The sequence below is a fragment of the Delphinapterus leucas genome, chromosome 18 (assembly GCF_059928025.1).
Source record: "Delphinapterus leucas isolate spDelLeu-1000000601 "Yukka" chromosome 18, BTC_Dleu_Yukka2, whole genome shotgun sequence".
Lineage (NCBI taxonomy): Eukaryota > Metazoa > Chordata > Mammalia > Artiodactyla > Monodontidae > Delphinapterus > Delphinapterus leucas.
Window position 1 is genome coordinate 78,355,651 of NC_143146.1, and position 16,687 is coordinate 78,372,337.

The window sequence follows — 16,687 nt, forward strand, 5'->3', positions numbered from 1 at the left end:
GGTTGCTTCCAAGTTTTGACCGTTATGAATAAAAGCGCTATAAACATTGGCGTGCAGGTTTTTATGTGGACATAAGTTTCCAGCTTCTTTGGGTAAATACCAACGAGCACAATTGCTGGACCCTATGGTAAGACTAGCCTTGTAAGAAACAGCCAGCTGTCTTCCAAAGTGGCTGTAAATTGTGAATTCCCACCAGCAGTGAGCGAGGGTTCCTGTTGCCCCACACACGCTCTGCAGTATTTGGACTTTTCATGGTTTTGGATTTTAGACATTCTAACAGGTGTGTAGTGGTATCTCATTGCTGTTTTACTTTGCGTTTCCTTGGTGTTGTAGCTAAAAAGTCATCACCAAACCTAAGGGTACCTCTAGATTTTATCTCCTATGCTATCTTCTAACGTTTTAAAGTTTTGGATTTTACATTTAGGTCCATGATATAACCCATTTTGAGTTAATTTCTGTGAAAGGTCTGTGTCTAGATTCTTTCTTTCTTTCTCTCTCTCTCTCTCTTTCTTCCTTCCTTCCTTTTTCTTTTCTCTTTCTTTGTCTTTTTTTGCATGTGAATGTCCAGTTGTTCCAACACCATTTATTGAAAAGACTATCCTTTCTTCATTGAATTGGTTTTGCTCCTTCATCAAAAGTCAGTTCACTGTATTGATGTGGGTCTGTTTCTGGGCTCTCTGTTCTGTTGCACTGATCTGTGTTTCTGTTCTTTCACCAGCACCACACCTTCCTGATTCCTGTAGCTTTATAGTAAGTTTTGAAGTTGGATAGTGTCCATCCTCCAACTTTGTTCTTCTTCAATATTTTGTCATCTATTCTGGGTCTTTTGCCTTTTGCCTTCCTGCTCTTTTGCCTGGTATAAATTTTATGATCGTCTTGCTTGTTGTTGTATCCACAAATAACTTGCTGAGATGTGGATTGAGATAGCTTTAATCTAGAGACCAAGTTGGGAAAAGCTGGCATCTTAATAACGTTAATTCTTCCTGTCCAAGAACATCATTGTGGGTTGAATGGGGTCCCCCAAAACGACATGTTGAAGCCTTAACCCCCAGTACCTGTGAATGTGACCTTATTTGAAAACAGAGTTTTGCAGATGTAATTAGTTAAGATGAGGCCACACTGGATTAGGATGGACTCTAAATCCAATATGACTGATGGCCTTTTAAAGAGGAGAGAACAGTGATCTCAGAGACACCCGGGGAGGAAAACCATGTGACCACAGAGGCAGACACAGGAAGGAGGACCTGGAAGCCTAGGAATGCCAGCCACCACCAGAAGCTGGAAAGAAACAAGGGCTCATTCTCCCCTAGAGCTTTCAGAGGGATCAGAGCCCAGCCCAAAACTTAATTTTGAACTTCTAGACTCCAGAACTGTGAGAGAAAAAAGAAATACTGTTGTTTTGTTCCCTCAGTTTGTGATAATTTGTTGCAGCAGCACTAAAAAACTAATTCAAACATGAAATATCTCTCTATTTATTTAGATCTGTTATTTCTTTCATCAGTTTTGTAGATTTTCTCATATAGGTCTTGTACATATTTGCTAGGTTTATACCTAAGTATTTAATTTTCGGGTGCTAATATAAGTAGTGTGGTGTTTTTAATTTCAAATTTCAATTGTTCATTGCTGATATATAGGCCAGTAATTGACTTTTGCGTATTTAATCTTGTGTCCTGTAATTTTTCTATAATTGCTTGTTAGTTGCAGGAGAAATTTTATTGATTCCTTTTTTTGTCATGTATAAAATAAGACAGTTTTATTTCTCCCTTCGAAGTCTGTATGCCTTTTAATTTCCTTTTCTCGTGTTATTACATTAGATGGTACGTCCAGTGGGATGTTGATTGGAATGTAGGGCCTTGTTCCTGATCTTAGGGGAAAGCATTGAAACATTTAGAAACAAATAACAGAATAAAAAACCAGCTGTGGGGCTGGAACAGATCACCCAAATGGAAGAGATGGTTTTTTGCCCTGTGTTGAGGTGGTCCCTTTCTTGGACACTAGCAAATGCAACACATTCTCTGTGGCTGCTTTGGTTGCAAAGTTCTTTCCTCGATGGTCCCGGAACAGCGGCCGCTGGTCCGGAGCATGACCGCTCAGGCGGTGTCGTGCGGAACCAGCCGCGGGAGTGGGAATGTGGGCAGTCCTGCCTCAGGAGCAAGAGCCATTTCCAGGCTCAGCTGCTGTGCCGGTGGGCTCCACCAGTCAAGATGCAGACCCTCACGGAGCGGGGTAAGGACCCTGCCTGGTGCTGTGGGAATGAGAAAAAGTCTTAAACTGCTTATAATCCCCAAAGAAGTTTACAATCTACTTTAAAAAGTGAGTTATTTAGGGACTTCATTGGTGGCTCAGTGGTTAAGAATCTGCCTGCCAATGCAGGGAACACGGGTTCGAGCCCTGGTCCGGGAAGATCCCACATGCCGCTGAGCAACTAAGCCCGTGCGCCACAACTACTGAGCCTGCACTCTAGAGCCCGCGTGCCACAACTACTGAAGCCCACGTGCCCAGAGCTCATGCTCTGCAATGATAAGTCAGTGCACTGCAATGAAGACCCATCGCGGACAATAAATTAATTAATTAAATTTTTAAAAATTGAGTTATTTTACTATGCCAACGTTTGTGCCCTGCCTGGGGCGGCCTTGGGCATTCACAGCCGACCTGTGGGAGGGGGCGCGGGCCGGGTCTTTGCCAGGAGTGCGGGGCTGGCTGAGGAAGGCCCCCTTCGCTTCCCGGGATGAGGGGGCAAAAAGCAGAGGTGACTAATAAAATAACCCCTTTAACTCAATAACGTGGTCATTAATGAATAAAGACCCACAGTCTCTGTGCCTCCAGGCTGCTCTCTGACAGGGCCTTGCACGGGCGCCTGGCGGGCTGCTAAGAGGGCGGCAGTGTCCGGAAAAGAGTAGGCTAAGTCCCGGGAAAAACACAGCCTGCGCTGAGCACCGATCCCACCGGGTCGAGCCCGTCGGAAGCCTGGCTGCGGGCCCACCCGGGCCCACTCGGCCAGGCCTGCTCCCGGGGGGCGCGGGCGCAGGCCCTGCCCCCGACCCCCCGGCGCTGCGGGGACACCAGGGCCGCCCCGCCGGGCCCGGACCGGGCTGGGCCAGGCCCCGCGCCCCGCGCCGCAGAGGGAGTGCCCGCCCCGCAAGCCCGTGCGCCCCGCAGCCCGCGCCCCGGGGCGGGCGCGCTCCGATTCCCGCGCGCTCGTCTCGCCTCCCGCCCGAGGAGCGTCAGGACAGAGGCGGGGTGGGGCGCGGTTAAAAGGCGCTGCAGGTGGGAGCCGGGCCATCCCGGAGCGGGCGGAGGGCAGCTGCAGACGTCGCACACCCGCCGAGCTCGCGGCTCCCTGCGGCTCCCTGCCCTTCCTGGCAGTCCGGCGGCCGCGCAGGCGCCGCCCCGCGCCCGGACCCCGCGCCCGGACCCCGCGCCCGGCCGCATCCCCGCCGAGCAGGTGAGGGGGGCGCTACCTCTCGGCCCCTCGGGCGGAGGGCTTGTCTCCGGAAGCCGGAGCAGGTAGGTCGGCGGCCCTTGGCCCCCTCCCCCTCATCCCCCGCGCCCGCCCCCGTCGGCGACCCGCTCCAGGGCCCGCGGGTGGGGGGCGGTCCGCGAAGCCGCCCTCGCCCCGCATCCTCCCGCGGCCCGGCGCGCTCGCAGGAACGAGGATGGACTGGTTTGACTTTTACACCGGACGGTCCCCCCTGACTCGCACAACAGGTTTTGCAGATGCGTCACCTCGTGGGTACAGGTGCCCCTTTCCCCCACCTCCTCTGCTGCCTTTTGGATTTTCTTGGCTTTCGTGGGTCCCTGACGAGGTTCGGCTCGCGTTTAGGGGAGCGGGACTAGCCGGCAAGCCCAGGTGGAACTGGCCGGAGCGGCCGCTGGACGTAAGCCTGGGAGCCTGGGAGCCGCACGTGACAATAGCACAATCACTGGACAACAGTAATTGTCACTGGTGACACATCTCAGTAAAAGGTGGCGGCACCGGAAAGTACTTCCTGTCTTGTGGAGGAGCCCGGCCCCAGGTGTCACCCGGCACAGGGTGTGTGATTTTGACCGGCTTGGCCTCCCTTCCTGGAGAGCAGGACGGAGTCTGAGGTGAGTGCGGCCTGGATGCAGCTGCGGACGCCTGCAGGGGCTGGGGGCACCATGTCCCCCAGGTCGAATCTGGCCGTGGGTTTAGCGCACGGTTGAATTCAGCCACGCACTTTTGCTCTCTCCCTTGGGCGGACTTGATGCCACACAAGTCTTTTCTTGCCCCAGTTCTGGCAGAGTCTGGTCAGTATTCTAGAAGAAGACGTCCTGCCCCAGCCAGACTCCTTAGAATTGCAGGATGTGCTGTGTAGAGCTTTGTCTGCTGCTCCGAATCCCAGAGCCACTGGGGTGGTGTTGGAACCCTGCCAGGCAGGGGAGAAGGGGTTATGAAGGGAGAACGTCCATAGAGAGAGCCTGTGATATAACTGGGGGAGGGGTGTTCCCGTTGCCATCACCGCGTGGACCCAACCCAGAAGGCGTCAGTCAGTTCAGCTGCTTCACGGTATCTTGATTTAAAACAAAATTCTGATTCAGGAAATGGGAACTTCATTCTCTTTTTCTTTGACTTTTCTGAAGTATAAGAGCTTTAAGAAGGAAAAGAACCAGCAGAGGTTCTGACTGAACAATTTCAACAGGGTGAGAGGAAAATTCTAACTTGCGGGTCCTTACCATGCACCCCTGGCTCAGTCTGAATGTTCTAGGAGCTGTGAGTGGTTTGTATATTTTAGTTAAAAATTTTAGGTAGAATGAAATTGTGCGGAAATAATTTCTGGCCCAAGCTTCTGGGTCCGTGAGGGCATAATCCTGCCAGTGGCTTCATTATCATGGTAAGATTTCTGTTTGACTCGTTTGATCCATGAGAATGGACCGGGGCCCCCAGAGGGCTTTTTCTGTTTTTATTCCCAGGATCATTTAACTCCAGCTGGACTTAAGTGTTTGGAAAGGACACAGGTTTGCTTCAGGGAACAGAGACTGCTAAATGGAAAAAAATTTTTTTAACTCTTTGAATTCTTAAATGGATTAAGAATTACATGTACAGTATTAAAATACTCCTTCCTGAAAAAATATTTTGTGGGTTTAGATTCTAAATAATTGTGGCAGTTTCCTTTGGACTTTAACTGTATATATTAAATACATTTTTGAATATACATATATATTCAAATTAGAACATATTTTAATTTAAAATTTATCCTTTAATAAATATTGATTGTATTCTCCAAAGAATTTAATTCAGAAGACCCCCATTATATAACACACCTCCCACATATGGACATACGATTACATTGAATCTTGGATTATGATAGCTCAGAACCATCAAAGTTTACTTTGGACAAAAAAAAAAAAGAAGTACATGTAATTCTATGAATTGTCCATTTTTATGTTTAGACTCCATAGACAGGATTTTTTTCATTTTTATTGAGTTAATTTTGAAGAAGTATATAAATCCTAAATCCATTTGATCACTGGTCATTGCTTTGAAGGACAGTTGATGGATTTTTGAGTCACTAAATTTAAAAATCAGCTATCAGTTTGTCCCTTGGATGACCTGAGATTTCCAGAGACAAAAGGAAAAGACTCTTCTTGATTACGGAGAGAGTTTAAGAATTTTTTTTTTTAGGCTGCTGACTTGTGGGGTAAGGGAGTATATCCAGTTCCTCAAACTCCACCTTCTTTTTTTTTTAATGCTCAGGGGCATGGGCTTGAGGTTTGGGATTGGGCATTATTATCATTATCATTATTGTTATTATTATTATTTTGAAAGGGTAAAGGATCCACACTAAAGATTTTATTTTGATGTTACTGTGTATTTGAAGTACAGGGCATCAGGAAACTGGCAGGTCCAGACAGCCCCCTTAACAGTTCTGGGGATGAAGAAAAACTACCACCCGGGGTCGTGCAGTGGACCCCCGGGGAGGAGCTGAAGGGCTGTGGCCACAGCTACTAGTTTTCCCTTCACGGGTCACACCCTCACGGCCCTCCGGAAGCTGCACCCGGGTTACCGTTCCTGGGAGTGCTGAGCGCCACTGGTGGCCAGGTGGTCGGTGATCGATGGTGCAGGGGAGCCGGGTCCCAGAAGAGGGAACCTCACCCTGAGTCTCCTCTGGCCGCAGGGCTGCGAGTGCCTCAGGCGCTGCTTTTGCCTTGGCGTTATTGCATCTCATCAGCACAGAGTCCTCCACTGTCCGGAGCCAATGTGGACGTGGTGAGGGATGCTCTGTCCTCAGGCCCGACGGGGCGTCAGGGATGGCTTTGGAGGGAGTGCAGTTGCTGAGGGGATGCTGGGGCTTTAGTTTTGGTCCTGTCATCGGTGAAACTGACACGGCTTTGTTAAGCAAACTAGTTATGCTTAAATTCTTAAATAAGAATTTTTAAAACAAGAAATTATATTACTGAGGCAGAATGCTAATGGACTTTAACTCTTTGAATTTAAGAGGGAAGCACCATCTCTCTTCCTAACACTCTGTGTCATCAGAAGTCAGGTCACTGATTTCCTATTTTCAGAGCTAAGCAATTGGACCGCAGCTGTGTGTCCGCAGTGACTAGAGACACTGCACAGCCCATTGGCGTTTGCTTCTGTGAGCTTGATTGTCAACCACCTTTCTACACAGGAGCCAAGCAAACTTATTCTTTGCCTAAAAGACAGCCAGGAAGGTGCCAGTTAAAATAAACCAGTCTGGGGACTTCCCCGGCGGTCCAGTGGTTAAGACTCTGCCTTCCAAGGCAGGAGGTGCAGGTTCAATCCCTGGTCAGGGAACAAAGATCCCACACGCTACGGAGTGTGGCCAAAAACTAAAAAAAAAAAAAAAAGTAAAATAAAATAAACCGCTCTGGTTCACAAAGAAAGAGTTAATATTTTGCTTTTTATTGAACAAAGCTTTTTATTATTAAAGCTTTGTTTAATACTAATTGTGAGGGGTACCGCCGGAGACAGTTACTTTGGAAAGTAATTTTCAAAGCGTCTTCACATCTTCTGCCGCCAAAATGTTTCTGGCAGGCCCCCCTGAGGCTCTCCTGCCCTGGAAGAGTCCTGGGAGCAGTGGCTGCGGCCTCAGGGCAGGAAGCCTGGGGGGGGTCCACACCCCCCGGCCAGTCTTCTAGGAGGTGAGGTGAGCTCTGCTTCTGTTCAAAGCCTCGACAGTGACATTCATCCAGACAACAGGGCTTCTCCCTAAGGGAAGGATGGGAACAGACGCCATAGGAAGGATGGGAACAGACGCCATAGGAAGGATGGGAACAGACGCCGTAGGAAGCCATCTCATTTCTTTTTCACCCTTTAAAGGCAAATTGCTGATTTTTAGTCAGAGTCAATAAGTATCGTAAAACAGATTATTTTCTGTTCAGCTTTGCTACTTTGATAGAGCGTGTAATCTGGGGACCCAGAAAAGTCAAAAGAAATAAAGACGCTGCCACAATAATTGCCCCTGTTTTTTACAAGATGCCCCAGGGGGCAGGAGTCAAGGATTCTGCTCTAGAAAGCGGGTACCTCGTGGGGGGAGATTTGACCTCCTGATCTCTCCCATGACGTCAGCCTCTCTGAATTCCTTCAGGCCAGTGGCCTCTGGCCCCTGGCCCCTGGGAGGGGGAGGGTGCTGCCTTCCTCAGGCAGCTGAAGATAGACAACTCAGAGAGGAAACAGCCTTCTTACTGGTGGGGGAGTTTCAACTCTGCACTTTGGAGGGTTGGAGAAAATGTGACCTTTATTTGAGAAATCAAAACCTTGCTGGTCGGGCGTTGAATTCCCCACTCTTCAGTGGGAGATGTTTACCAGTTAACAGAGAATATCTCCAGCTTGTAAACAGACAGGATGGACCTCCCAGGTGAGCCGACACTGTAAAATATATTCAAACCTCACGATATTTGTGTTTCTTCCTTCCACTGGGTGCATCCCGGTGCTTCCAGCTCAGGAGGGCTACAACTGGGCAGATTTATTCTAACAACTTCCACCAGGAGCTGAGAGCGAATTCTACAGTTCATAGCTCTCCAATAAGGTTTTTAAATCAAAGACTCATTACCACGGACTTGGAAATCCTTTAGGTCATGGGGTCAGTGGTCTGAGGCGGGGGTTAGACGCAGATCCTGAGACCAGTCTTCCTGACCGAGGCCCCCGTGTCCCCCCAGACCCGCATCGGAGGCTCACACAGCCTCCGATCAGAAGCATTAAGGACAAGGAAACACAGCTTTAAGGAGTGTGTGTTTAAAGAGCTGTGCTTTTTTCTCAGTTCTCCTTTTCAAAAAGCAAAAACCTGGCTGTGTGTACACTCCGCCTTTGAGTCCCGTCTAGTCCTGGATTCACACAGGAATCCAGCCCCCAGCCCCTTCGCTGCTCCCGGGGCTCCTTCCAGGCCCTGGCCCCCGTTCCCGGCCAGGTGGACGCCCGCCCGTGTGCGGGTCGTTCTGGAAATGCGCGTGAAGAGCCGCCCAGGGCGCTCGGGCTCCACTCTCCTCACCAGCCTGAGAGGGAGAAGCCTGAGCCCACGTTCAAGTGCAAGAAAGTCTCCCCCAGGGGGGTTGACAGAAGGCCTTTGGGGCCCCTCCCCCGAAAAGGCTATGAGAACTTGGGTGAGCGTGTTTTTCTGAGGAGATGGTCTTTCAGAAGATTCTCAAAGGGTCCATTATTCTTTTTTTTTCTGAGCAGAATACTGACCAACTCTTTGGTCTGCCGTGGCAATGCAGAAGGGGTCCGTTTGATTTGTGCAGAGTTTCTTTAGAAGTCAAGGCCCCTTCGCCTCAGGACGTTGGATCAGAGCCTTCACAGGGGACCCTGCACTGCAGGCGGGGCTGGTCCCGCACCTGCGGCTCTTGCTGTAAACTTGGCACCTGTCCGGCGGGGGAGCAGCGCTGCCCATTAAGGGGAAAAAAGTGAGCACTTTTTGTAAAAGCCTGTGGTTCTATTTTGGAAGAGGCTCTTTGAGTAGTTTACGGCGTTAGGTTTCCTAAGAACACATGATTATGGCAGGTGATGTTGTTCAAGCTAGAAGTAAATACAAGCATATTGTACAAAGTGAACTAGTAAGTGTTTGGTTTCCTTTTTTCCCCTTCTTAGTCCATTGGGTAAAACAGATTGTGTCATTCCAGTGAATGATTTCTTTTCTTGGATAAACCCTTTAACAAATAAAATCTACTGAGGGGGCTTCCCTGGCGGCGCAGTGGTTGAGGGTCCGCCTGCCGATGCAGGGGACACGGGTTCGTGTCCCGGTCCGGGAAGATCCCACATGCCACGGAGCGGCTGGGCCCGTGAGCCATGGCCGCTGGGCCTGCGCATCCGGAGCCTGTGCTCCGTAGCGGGAGAGGCCACAGCAGTGAGAGGCCCGCGTACCGCAAAAAAAAAAAAAAAATCTACTGAGGAACATCTGTGATCCCTTGGGCAAAGCGAAACAGGGATTAAAAGGGAGCTTGGAAACGAATGTGTTTGCCTGAGGTCCTGGGTTAGTGATGAGTGTCAGGCAGCAACCTAACGTATAATCTGAGTTCAGCTGGATCCAGAGGCTTGTAAACCCACGCCAGAACGCGATAGTGCTTTCAGAGTGGGTGTTGTTCCTCCCAGAAAACCACCTCCTAGCAGCTCACGGGGTGAGCTCAAGAGAAACGTGCTCCTGTCTGTAACATTACAGCAGTTTTACAAGTTGAAGGAAGGTTCCACTAACTGCCCTGTGCTAATTTTCGCCTGTTCAGGATAAAGCGGCAGGATGGACTGGGGCACGCTGCACACGTTCATCGGGGGCGTGAACAAACACTCCACCAGCATCGGGAAGGTGTGGATCACCGTCATCTTCATTTTCCGCGTCATGATCCTTGTGGTGGCCGCCCAGGAGGTGTGGGGAGATGAGCAGGCCGACTTCGTGTGCAACACGCTGCAGCCCGGGTGCAAGAACGTGTGCTACGACCACTTCTTCCCCGTGTCCCACATCCGGCTCTGGGCGCTGCAGCTCATCTTCGTGTCCACGCCGGCCCTGCTGGTGGCCATGCACGTGGCCTACTACAGACAGGAGGCCGCGCGCCGGTTCAGGCGCGGGGAGAAGAGGAACGAGTTCAAGGATTTGGAAGACATCAAACGGCAGAAGATCCGGATCGAGGGCTCCCTGTGGTGGACCTACAGCAGCAGCATCTTCTTCCGGATCATCTTCGAGGCCGCCTTCATGTACGTCTTCTACTTCCTGTACAACGGGTACCACCTGCCCTGGGTGCTGAAGTGTGGCATCGACCCCTGCCCCAACCTCGTGGACTGCTTCATCTCCAGGCCCACGGAGAAGACCGTGTTCACCATCTTCATGATCTCCGCGTCCGTGATCTGCATGCTGCTCAACGTGGCCGAGTTGTGCTACCTGCTGCTCAAAGTGTGTTTCAGGAGATCCAAGCGAGCACAGATGCAAAGAACCCCCCCCAACCACGCCCTCAAAGAGAGTAAACAGAACGAAATGAATGAGCTGATTTCCGAGAGCGGGCAAAACGCCATCACGGGGTTTCCTAGTTAAACGGGGCCAGGCATCACGCAGCTGACGTAGCGTCACAGAACTGCGGCCTTCCCCAGAAGGCAGCGCCGACCAGGTGTCCTGGCTCTCGGCTGAGACTCTGTCCTTACAAACGGCTTTCACCATTCATAGATACCTGAGTTAGCTTTCTGTAGAATAATTGGGCCATGAATGGGCCACGTAATCAAATGTGTGGCCCGGCTCTACAGCCGGGCCTCGGTGTGACTTTTACATGTGGGTTTAAGTGGACTGTCTGACATGGGGGTATTTCCTGAAAATTTAAGGACGTAACTGTTGTCGACAAAACATTTATCTAGAAATTGATACTTTTATTAGGAAGAGATATTTTTATAGGATTGAATGTTTTAGTTCTGATTTTGAATTTATGTAAAGTATTTTTATAATGACTGGTCTTCCTTACCTGGGGAAACACACAATGTTAATTTTAGAATCATGCCTTCAGTGTCTAATATTTAAGCTTACTCTGTCTCGTTGTAGGTATTGTTTTTCCGTGTCTGCTGACAAATGTGTGAACTGTCACGGCTCTTAGGGTGGAAAGGGTTCACTGTACCATGTATTTTCACTGCTGTCTGGGCATGGCCGGAACTGTATGGAAGCGGGAAGCTTTTCAGAGGGGCTGATTTGCAGTCCTCGTGAACGGCTGATGCAGGAACGCGCTCCCTCAATAAAGATGAGCCCTTTGCTGAAGCCTTCTGTTCCTTCTGGGCCACTGCGTCGCTGGCGACCTGATGGGCAGCTCGGGGCAGGCTGCTGGGGAGGCCGCGTGGCTGGAGTGCTGGTGTCCGCGCACCCCTGCACCCTCTTCACATCCCTCTAGCAGGGTCGCTTTAGCAGCCCCCCAGGCCTCAGCTTGGAGAGGGGTCGGCTGCTCCAAGACATAGAAAGTGTCCCCTGGGTCAGCTTCCAGCCCCTCAGACAAGGGGAGAGGGCCCTTCAGTCCACAGCTCTGCACCCACAGGTGGTAAAGGGGAGGGCTTCCTCCCGGGCTTTCCAGGTGGGACACAGATGCCTTTAGTGGGGGTATTGGTGCACCAGCTGAGGACCAATCACCATGGAGATGTCACACCCCAAGGCCACCCCTGTGAAGGGTGCAGTCAGCACACGTGCTACGCATAGGGACACCTGGTGAACCGCGAATATTCTCCAGGGCTGGACCTGCGTGCCGGGGTTCCAGACCCTCTCCCCAGAAACGCAAAACAGGAAGTCTCATTTTCTTCAGAGTCCGAAGCAAATTCCAGACATATCCTTTCATCCATAAGTATTTTAGTAGCGATCCATGAAAACCAAGATCTAACCTTTAAGAACAAAACCACGATATTTTCACAGGGAAAATCCAGTCCGCCTCCATAATTCCTGATGGTCCCATGACAACCTTTCCTGATAAACGGCTGTTTGAATGGGTCTCAAGCAAAGCCCATAAACAGGATGGAGGGACATGGGGGGGGATGAAAAGGCTTTGGTGGCAGCCCCACTGCATGGGAGAGGCTCGTCCCACCCGCCATGCTCCCAGGGCTCCCAGCCACCCCCTTCCTCCATTTTCCCTCTCTCCTCCGCTCCTTCACTGCCCTCAGCGCTCCTGCCCCCGGAGCTGTGTCTCGGCCGCCCCTCCGGGTCTGAGGTGGTGGCCACACTGCCAGCCTCGCCCACCCGTCACCTCCCAGCACCTTAATCTGGGCCCAGCCCCACTACCAGCCCAGGCCGCCATAAGCACCAGTGACATTCTGACACCAGTGTAATGGCCTCTTCTCAGCGTCATCCTCGTAAAGCTCTCCTTGAGGCCTTGTTCTGTCTGGATTCCGAGACACTGTCCCCTACCCTTGGGCCTCCTGCGCTGGCTTCTCTCCCTCGCCCTCTCCCTCGGGTGGAGACCTTTCCTCTCCTCTCCCTGCACTCTTCCTTGTGAGATATTATCCCCATTTTACAGATGAGGCCACTGAGGCTCAGAGGTTAAATAACTTGACCAAGTTTACCCAGCTAATCAGCAGCAGAGCCAAGATTCAAAGCAGGCTGAATGTCTCCAGGATCGGTGGCTTCACTGCCGCTCCCACAGCTTGGTGCTTAGGGACCACAGTGCTAAGTTGCCCATCATCCCTCATCCAGCTCCAACAACCATCTAGCCGTGCCCGTTCACATTCGGAGGGTCTCGCCCGATTATCCCCCAGCCTGGATGACTGTAAAGCAAATCCCAGACAGATCGTTTCTTCTGCAGATATTTCAATATGGGTCCTTTAAGAGTATAGACTGGGACCTCCCTGCTGGTCCAGTGCTTAAGAATCTGCCTTCCAATGCAAGGGACATGGGTTCAATCCCTGGTCGGGGAACTAAGATCCCACATGCCGCAGAGCAACTAAGCCCGCGTGCCACAACTAGAGAGAAGGCCGAGTGCCACAACTACTGAGCCCTCGCACCACAACTAGAGAGAAATCTGCGCGCCACGAGGAAAGATCCTGCATGCCGCAACAAAGATCCCATGTACCGCAACTAAGACCCGACACAGCCAATAAATAAATATTAAGAAAAAAAGAGCATAGGCTAAGCTTTTAAAACAAAAACACAATGGCACCATCACACTAAAATAGCCAGTCCATGTTCATAATTTCCCAATTGTCCTGTTCATGTTCTTTTCTTTTTTTAATTAAACTTGTTATTTTGAGATAACTGTAGACACATGTAGGTGGAAGAAATAAAACAGACGTCTCGTGTGCTTTGGGCAGTTTCCCCCAATGGTAACATCTCGAAAAACTACAGTCCAAGATCTCAGCAGGACACAACACTGACACAGTCCAGATACAGAACATTTCCATCACCACCAGGATCCTGGTGGGGCCCTTTTATACCCATACCCGATACCCTCCGATTCCGATCCCACCCACTCCTGGCAACCACTAATTTGCTCACCATTTCTCTGATTCTGTCATTTCAGGAAAGTTACATAAATGGAATCGTGCAGTGTGCAACCACTGGGACTGGATTTTTTTCTCAGTGTAATTCTCTGGAGATTCACTTGGGTCGCCGCACCAAGAGTTTGCTCCCACTGCTGGGCTGCATGGTGGTTGCGGTTGCACGTTTCATTTTTGAAAAGCAGCCAGTGTTTTCCAGAGCAGCTGCATCATTACACACCCCCACCAGCAACGTCTAAGTCACCCGGTCTTTCCTGAGCCTCGCCAGCATTTGGTGGTGGTGTTATTTTTCATTTTAGCCATTCTTTTTATTTTTAATAACCGGTTTTTAGATTGAAGTATAGTTGATTTACAATGTTGTGTTAGTTTCAGGTGTACAGAAAAGTGATTCAGTAATACATATATTCTTTTTCAGATTCTTTTCCATTATAGGTTATTACAAGACATTGAATATAGCTTCCCACGTCATTTTGTCATTCTGATAGGTGTGTTGCATGTGCATTTCACAAGTAGCTAATGAACTTGACCACCTTTTCATGTGCTTCTTTGCCATCTCTCTGTCCTCTTCATTTCTTTCGCTCGTTCTCTAATTGGATTGTTTGATTTTCTACTGTTGAGTTTTGAGAGATCTTTATGTACTGTAGACACAAGTCCTTGGACACAGACAGTGGTTTGTAAATATTTTTCACTCTGTGGCTTTTCTTTTCATCTTCTTAACAGGGTCTTTTGCAAAGCAATAGCTTTTCATTTTAATGAAGTCCAATTTATCATTTTTTTAATTTTATGGGTTGTGGCTTTGGTGGCAAATCTAAGAACTCTTTGCCTAGCCCTAGATTCCAAAGATTTTCTCCTATGCTTTTTCTAAAAGCTGTCTAGTTTTATGCTTTACATTGAAGTCTGTGGTTCATTTTGTGTTAATTTTTATAAAAGGTCTGAGACTTGAGGTTCACTTGTTGCCTGTCGACATCCAGCTGCCCCAGCACCATGTGATGAAAGGCTTGCTTTCCTCCATTGAATGGCTTTGGCACTTTGTTAAAAATCAACTGGAGGGCTTCCCTGGCAGCGCAGTGGTTAAGAATCCACCTGCCAGTGCAGGGGACACGGGTTCGAGCCCTGGTCCGGGAAGATCCCACATGCCACGTAGCAACTAAACCCGTGCGCCACAACTACGGAGCCTGCACTCCAGAGCCCGTGAGCCACGACTACTAAAGCCCGTGCGCCTAGAGCCCGTGCTCTGCAACAAGAGAAGCCAACGCAATGAGAAGCCCACGCACCGCAACGAAGAGTAGCCCCTGCTCGCTGCAACTAGAGAAAGCCCGCGCGCGGCAACGAAAACCCAACGCAGCCAAATATAAAATAAATTTTTTTAAAAATCAACTGGGCATGTTTGTGTGGGGCTATCTCTGGGTTCTCTGTTCCACTGACCTCTGTTCTCTCCCTCCACCAGCACCACAGTCCTGATTCCTGTGCTTCATTAATGTCTTGAATGCTCGAGTGATTCTTCCCTCTTTATTCTCCTTTTTCAAATTTTTTCAGCTACTCTAGTTTCTTTCCCTTTCCATATAAATTTTAGAATAATCTTGTCTATGTCTACAAAAAAATCTTGCTGTGTGTTTGATAAAAATGGCATTAAACTTGTATATCAATTTGCAGAGAACTGACATCTTTATTATGTCAAATCTTTTATCCATATACACAGCATATCTCTCTGTTTATTTACTCCATCTTTGATTTCTTTCATCAACATTGCATAGTTTTCAGCATACGAATAGGAAAAGTTTCATTTTATGTAAAAAGTAAAAAGATTTACTTCTAAGTATTTCATTTCCTTTGAGTGATTGTGAATAGTATCGTATTTTAATTTCATTGTCCGTATGTTCATTGCCGGTATATAGAAATAACCGTTATATTTCTTGGCTTATTTGCTTGTTACCTGTGATCTTGCTGAATTCATTTAAAAGTTCTAGATTTCTGTAGTTTCCACGGGATTTTGTGCACAATCATACCATCTGCAAATAGAGATAGTTTTATCTCTTCCTTTATGATCTGTGTGTCTTATATTTCTTTTTCTTGCCATGTAGCACTGGCTAGAACTTCAAGCACTATGTTGAATAGGAATGATAAAAGCAGAAATTCTTGTTCCTGATCTTAAGGGGAAAGGATTCAATCTTTCACCACTAAGTACAATGTTAACTGTAGGGTTTTTGTAGATGCTCTTTATCAAGTTGAGCAAGTTCCCCTCTATTCCTATTTTTCTGCCGGTTTTTATTATGAATAGGTGTTGAATTTTGTGGGAAAAAAATGTTGCATTAAATGATATGATCATGTGATTTTTCTTCTTCAGCCCATTAATATGATGGATTACCTTGACTAATCTTCATACAGAAACAACCTGGCATCCTTGAAACGAACCTCACTTGGCCATGGTGTGTAATTCTCTTTATATATTACTGAATTTCATTTGTTAATATTAAGCCTTCTTACATCTACGTTCATGGGGGATGTTGGTCTGTAGTTTTCTTTTTTTTTTGTATTGTCTTTGTCTGGTTTGTGTCAGGGTAATACCAGCACCACAAAATGAACTGGGGAATGGTCTTGCCTCCTCTGTCTTCTGGAATAGGTCATGCAGAACAGGTGTAATCCTTCTTTAAACATTTGGTGGAATTTCCCAATGAAACTATCTGCGTCTGGACATTTCTTGAGTTTCTCTTTAACAAATTCAATATCCTTAATAGTTACAAAGATCTTAAAATTATCTATTTCATATTTGGTGAATTGTGATAGCTTGTGTTTCTTGAGGGAGTGATCCATTTCATCTAACTTGCAAACTTTGTAAATATAGAATTGTTTATAGTACTCCTTATTATCCTTTTGATGCCTGCAGGGTCTGTAGTGATGTGCCCTGTTTGATTCCTGATACTGGTCATTTGTGTCTTCTCTCTCTCTCTTTTTTTTTCCTTTTGTCAGTCTTGCTGGAAGTTCATCAGTTTTATTGATCTTTGCAAAGAACCAGCTCTTTGTTTCATCAATTTGCTCTATTCATTTTCTGTTTTCAATTGAATTGATTTCCGCTCTTTATTATTGTCTTGCTTTTGCTTGCTTTGGGCTTATTTTTCACTACTCTTTCTAGATTCTTGAAGTGGGAATGTGGTCTATTGACTTGCGTCTTCTCTTCTTCACTCATGTTTGCATTCAGTGCTGTAACACCCTATCAGCACTCCCGTAGTGTGTCTTGCAAATTTTGATCCCTTGGATTTTTTATTTTCATTC

The 16,687-nt window shown here is 48.2% G+C and overlaps 1 protein-coding gene across 4 annotated transcripts; it reads left to right on the top strand.

Annotated features, from left to right (window-relative positions):
* The first annotated feature begins 3,270 nt into the window (after positions 1-3,270).
* GJB6 (gap junction protein beta 6) lies at positions 3,271-11,204 on the top strand. 4 transcript variants are annotated; one of them, XM_022574448.3, is made up of 2 exons: positions 3,271-3,507; positions 9,700-11,204. In XM_022574448.3, exon 2 carries the CDS (start codon positions 9,714-9,716, stop codon positions 10,497-10,499), a length of 786 nt encoding a protein of 261 aa, XP_022430156.1. In that variant the 5' UTR covers positions 3,271-3,507; positions 9,700-9,713; the 3' UTR covers positions 10,500-11,204. The 4 variants fall into 4 exon arrangements, with proteins under 4 accessions (XP_022430156.1, XP_030618321.1, XP_022430157.1 ...); XM_030762461.2 differs by having other exon boundaries at positions 3,271-3,445; XM_022574449.3 differs by lacking the exon at positions 3,271-3,507 and adding an exon at positions 3,561-4,089.
* Positions 11,205-16,687: the final 5,483 nt, after the last annotated feature.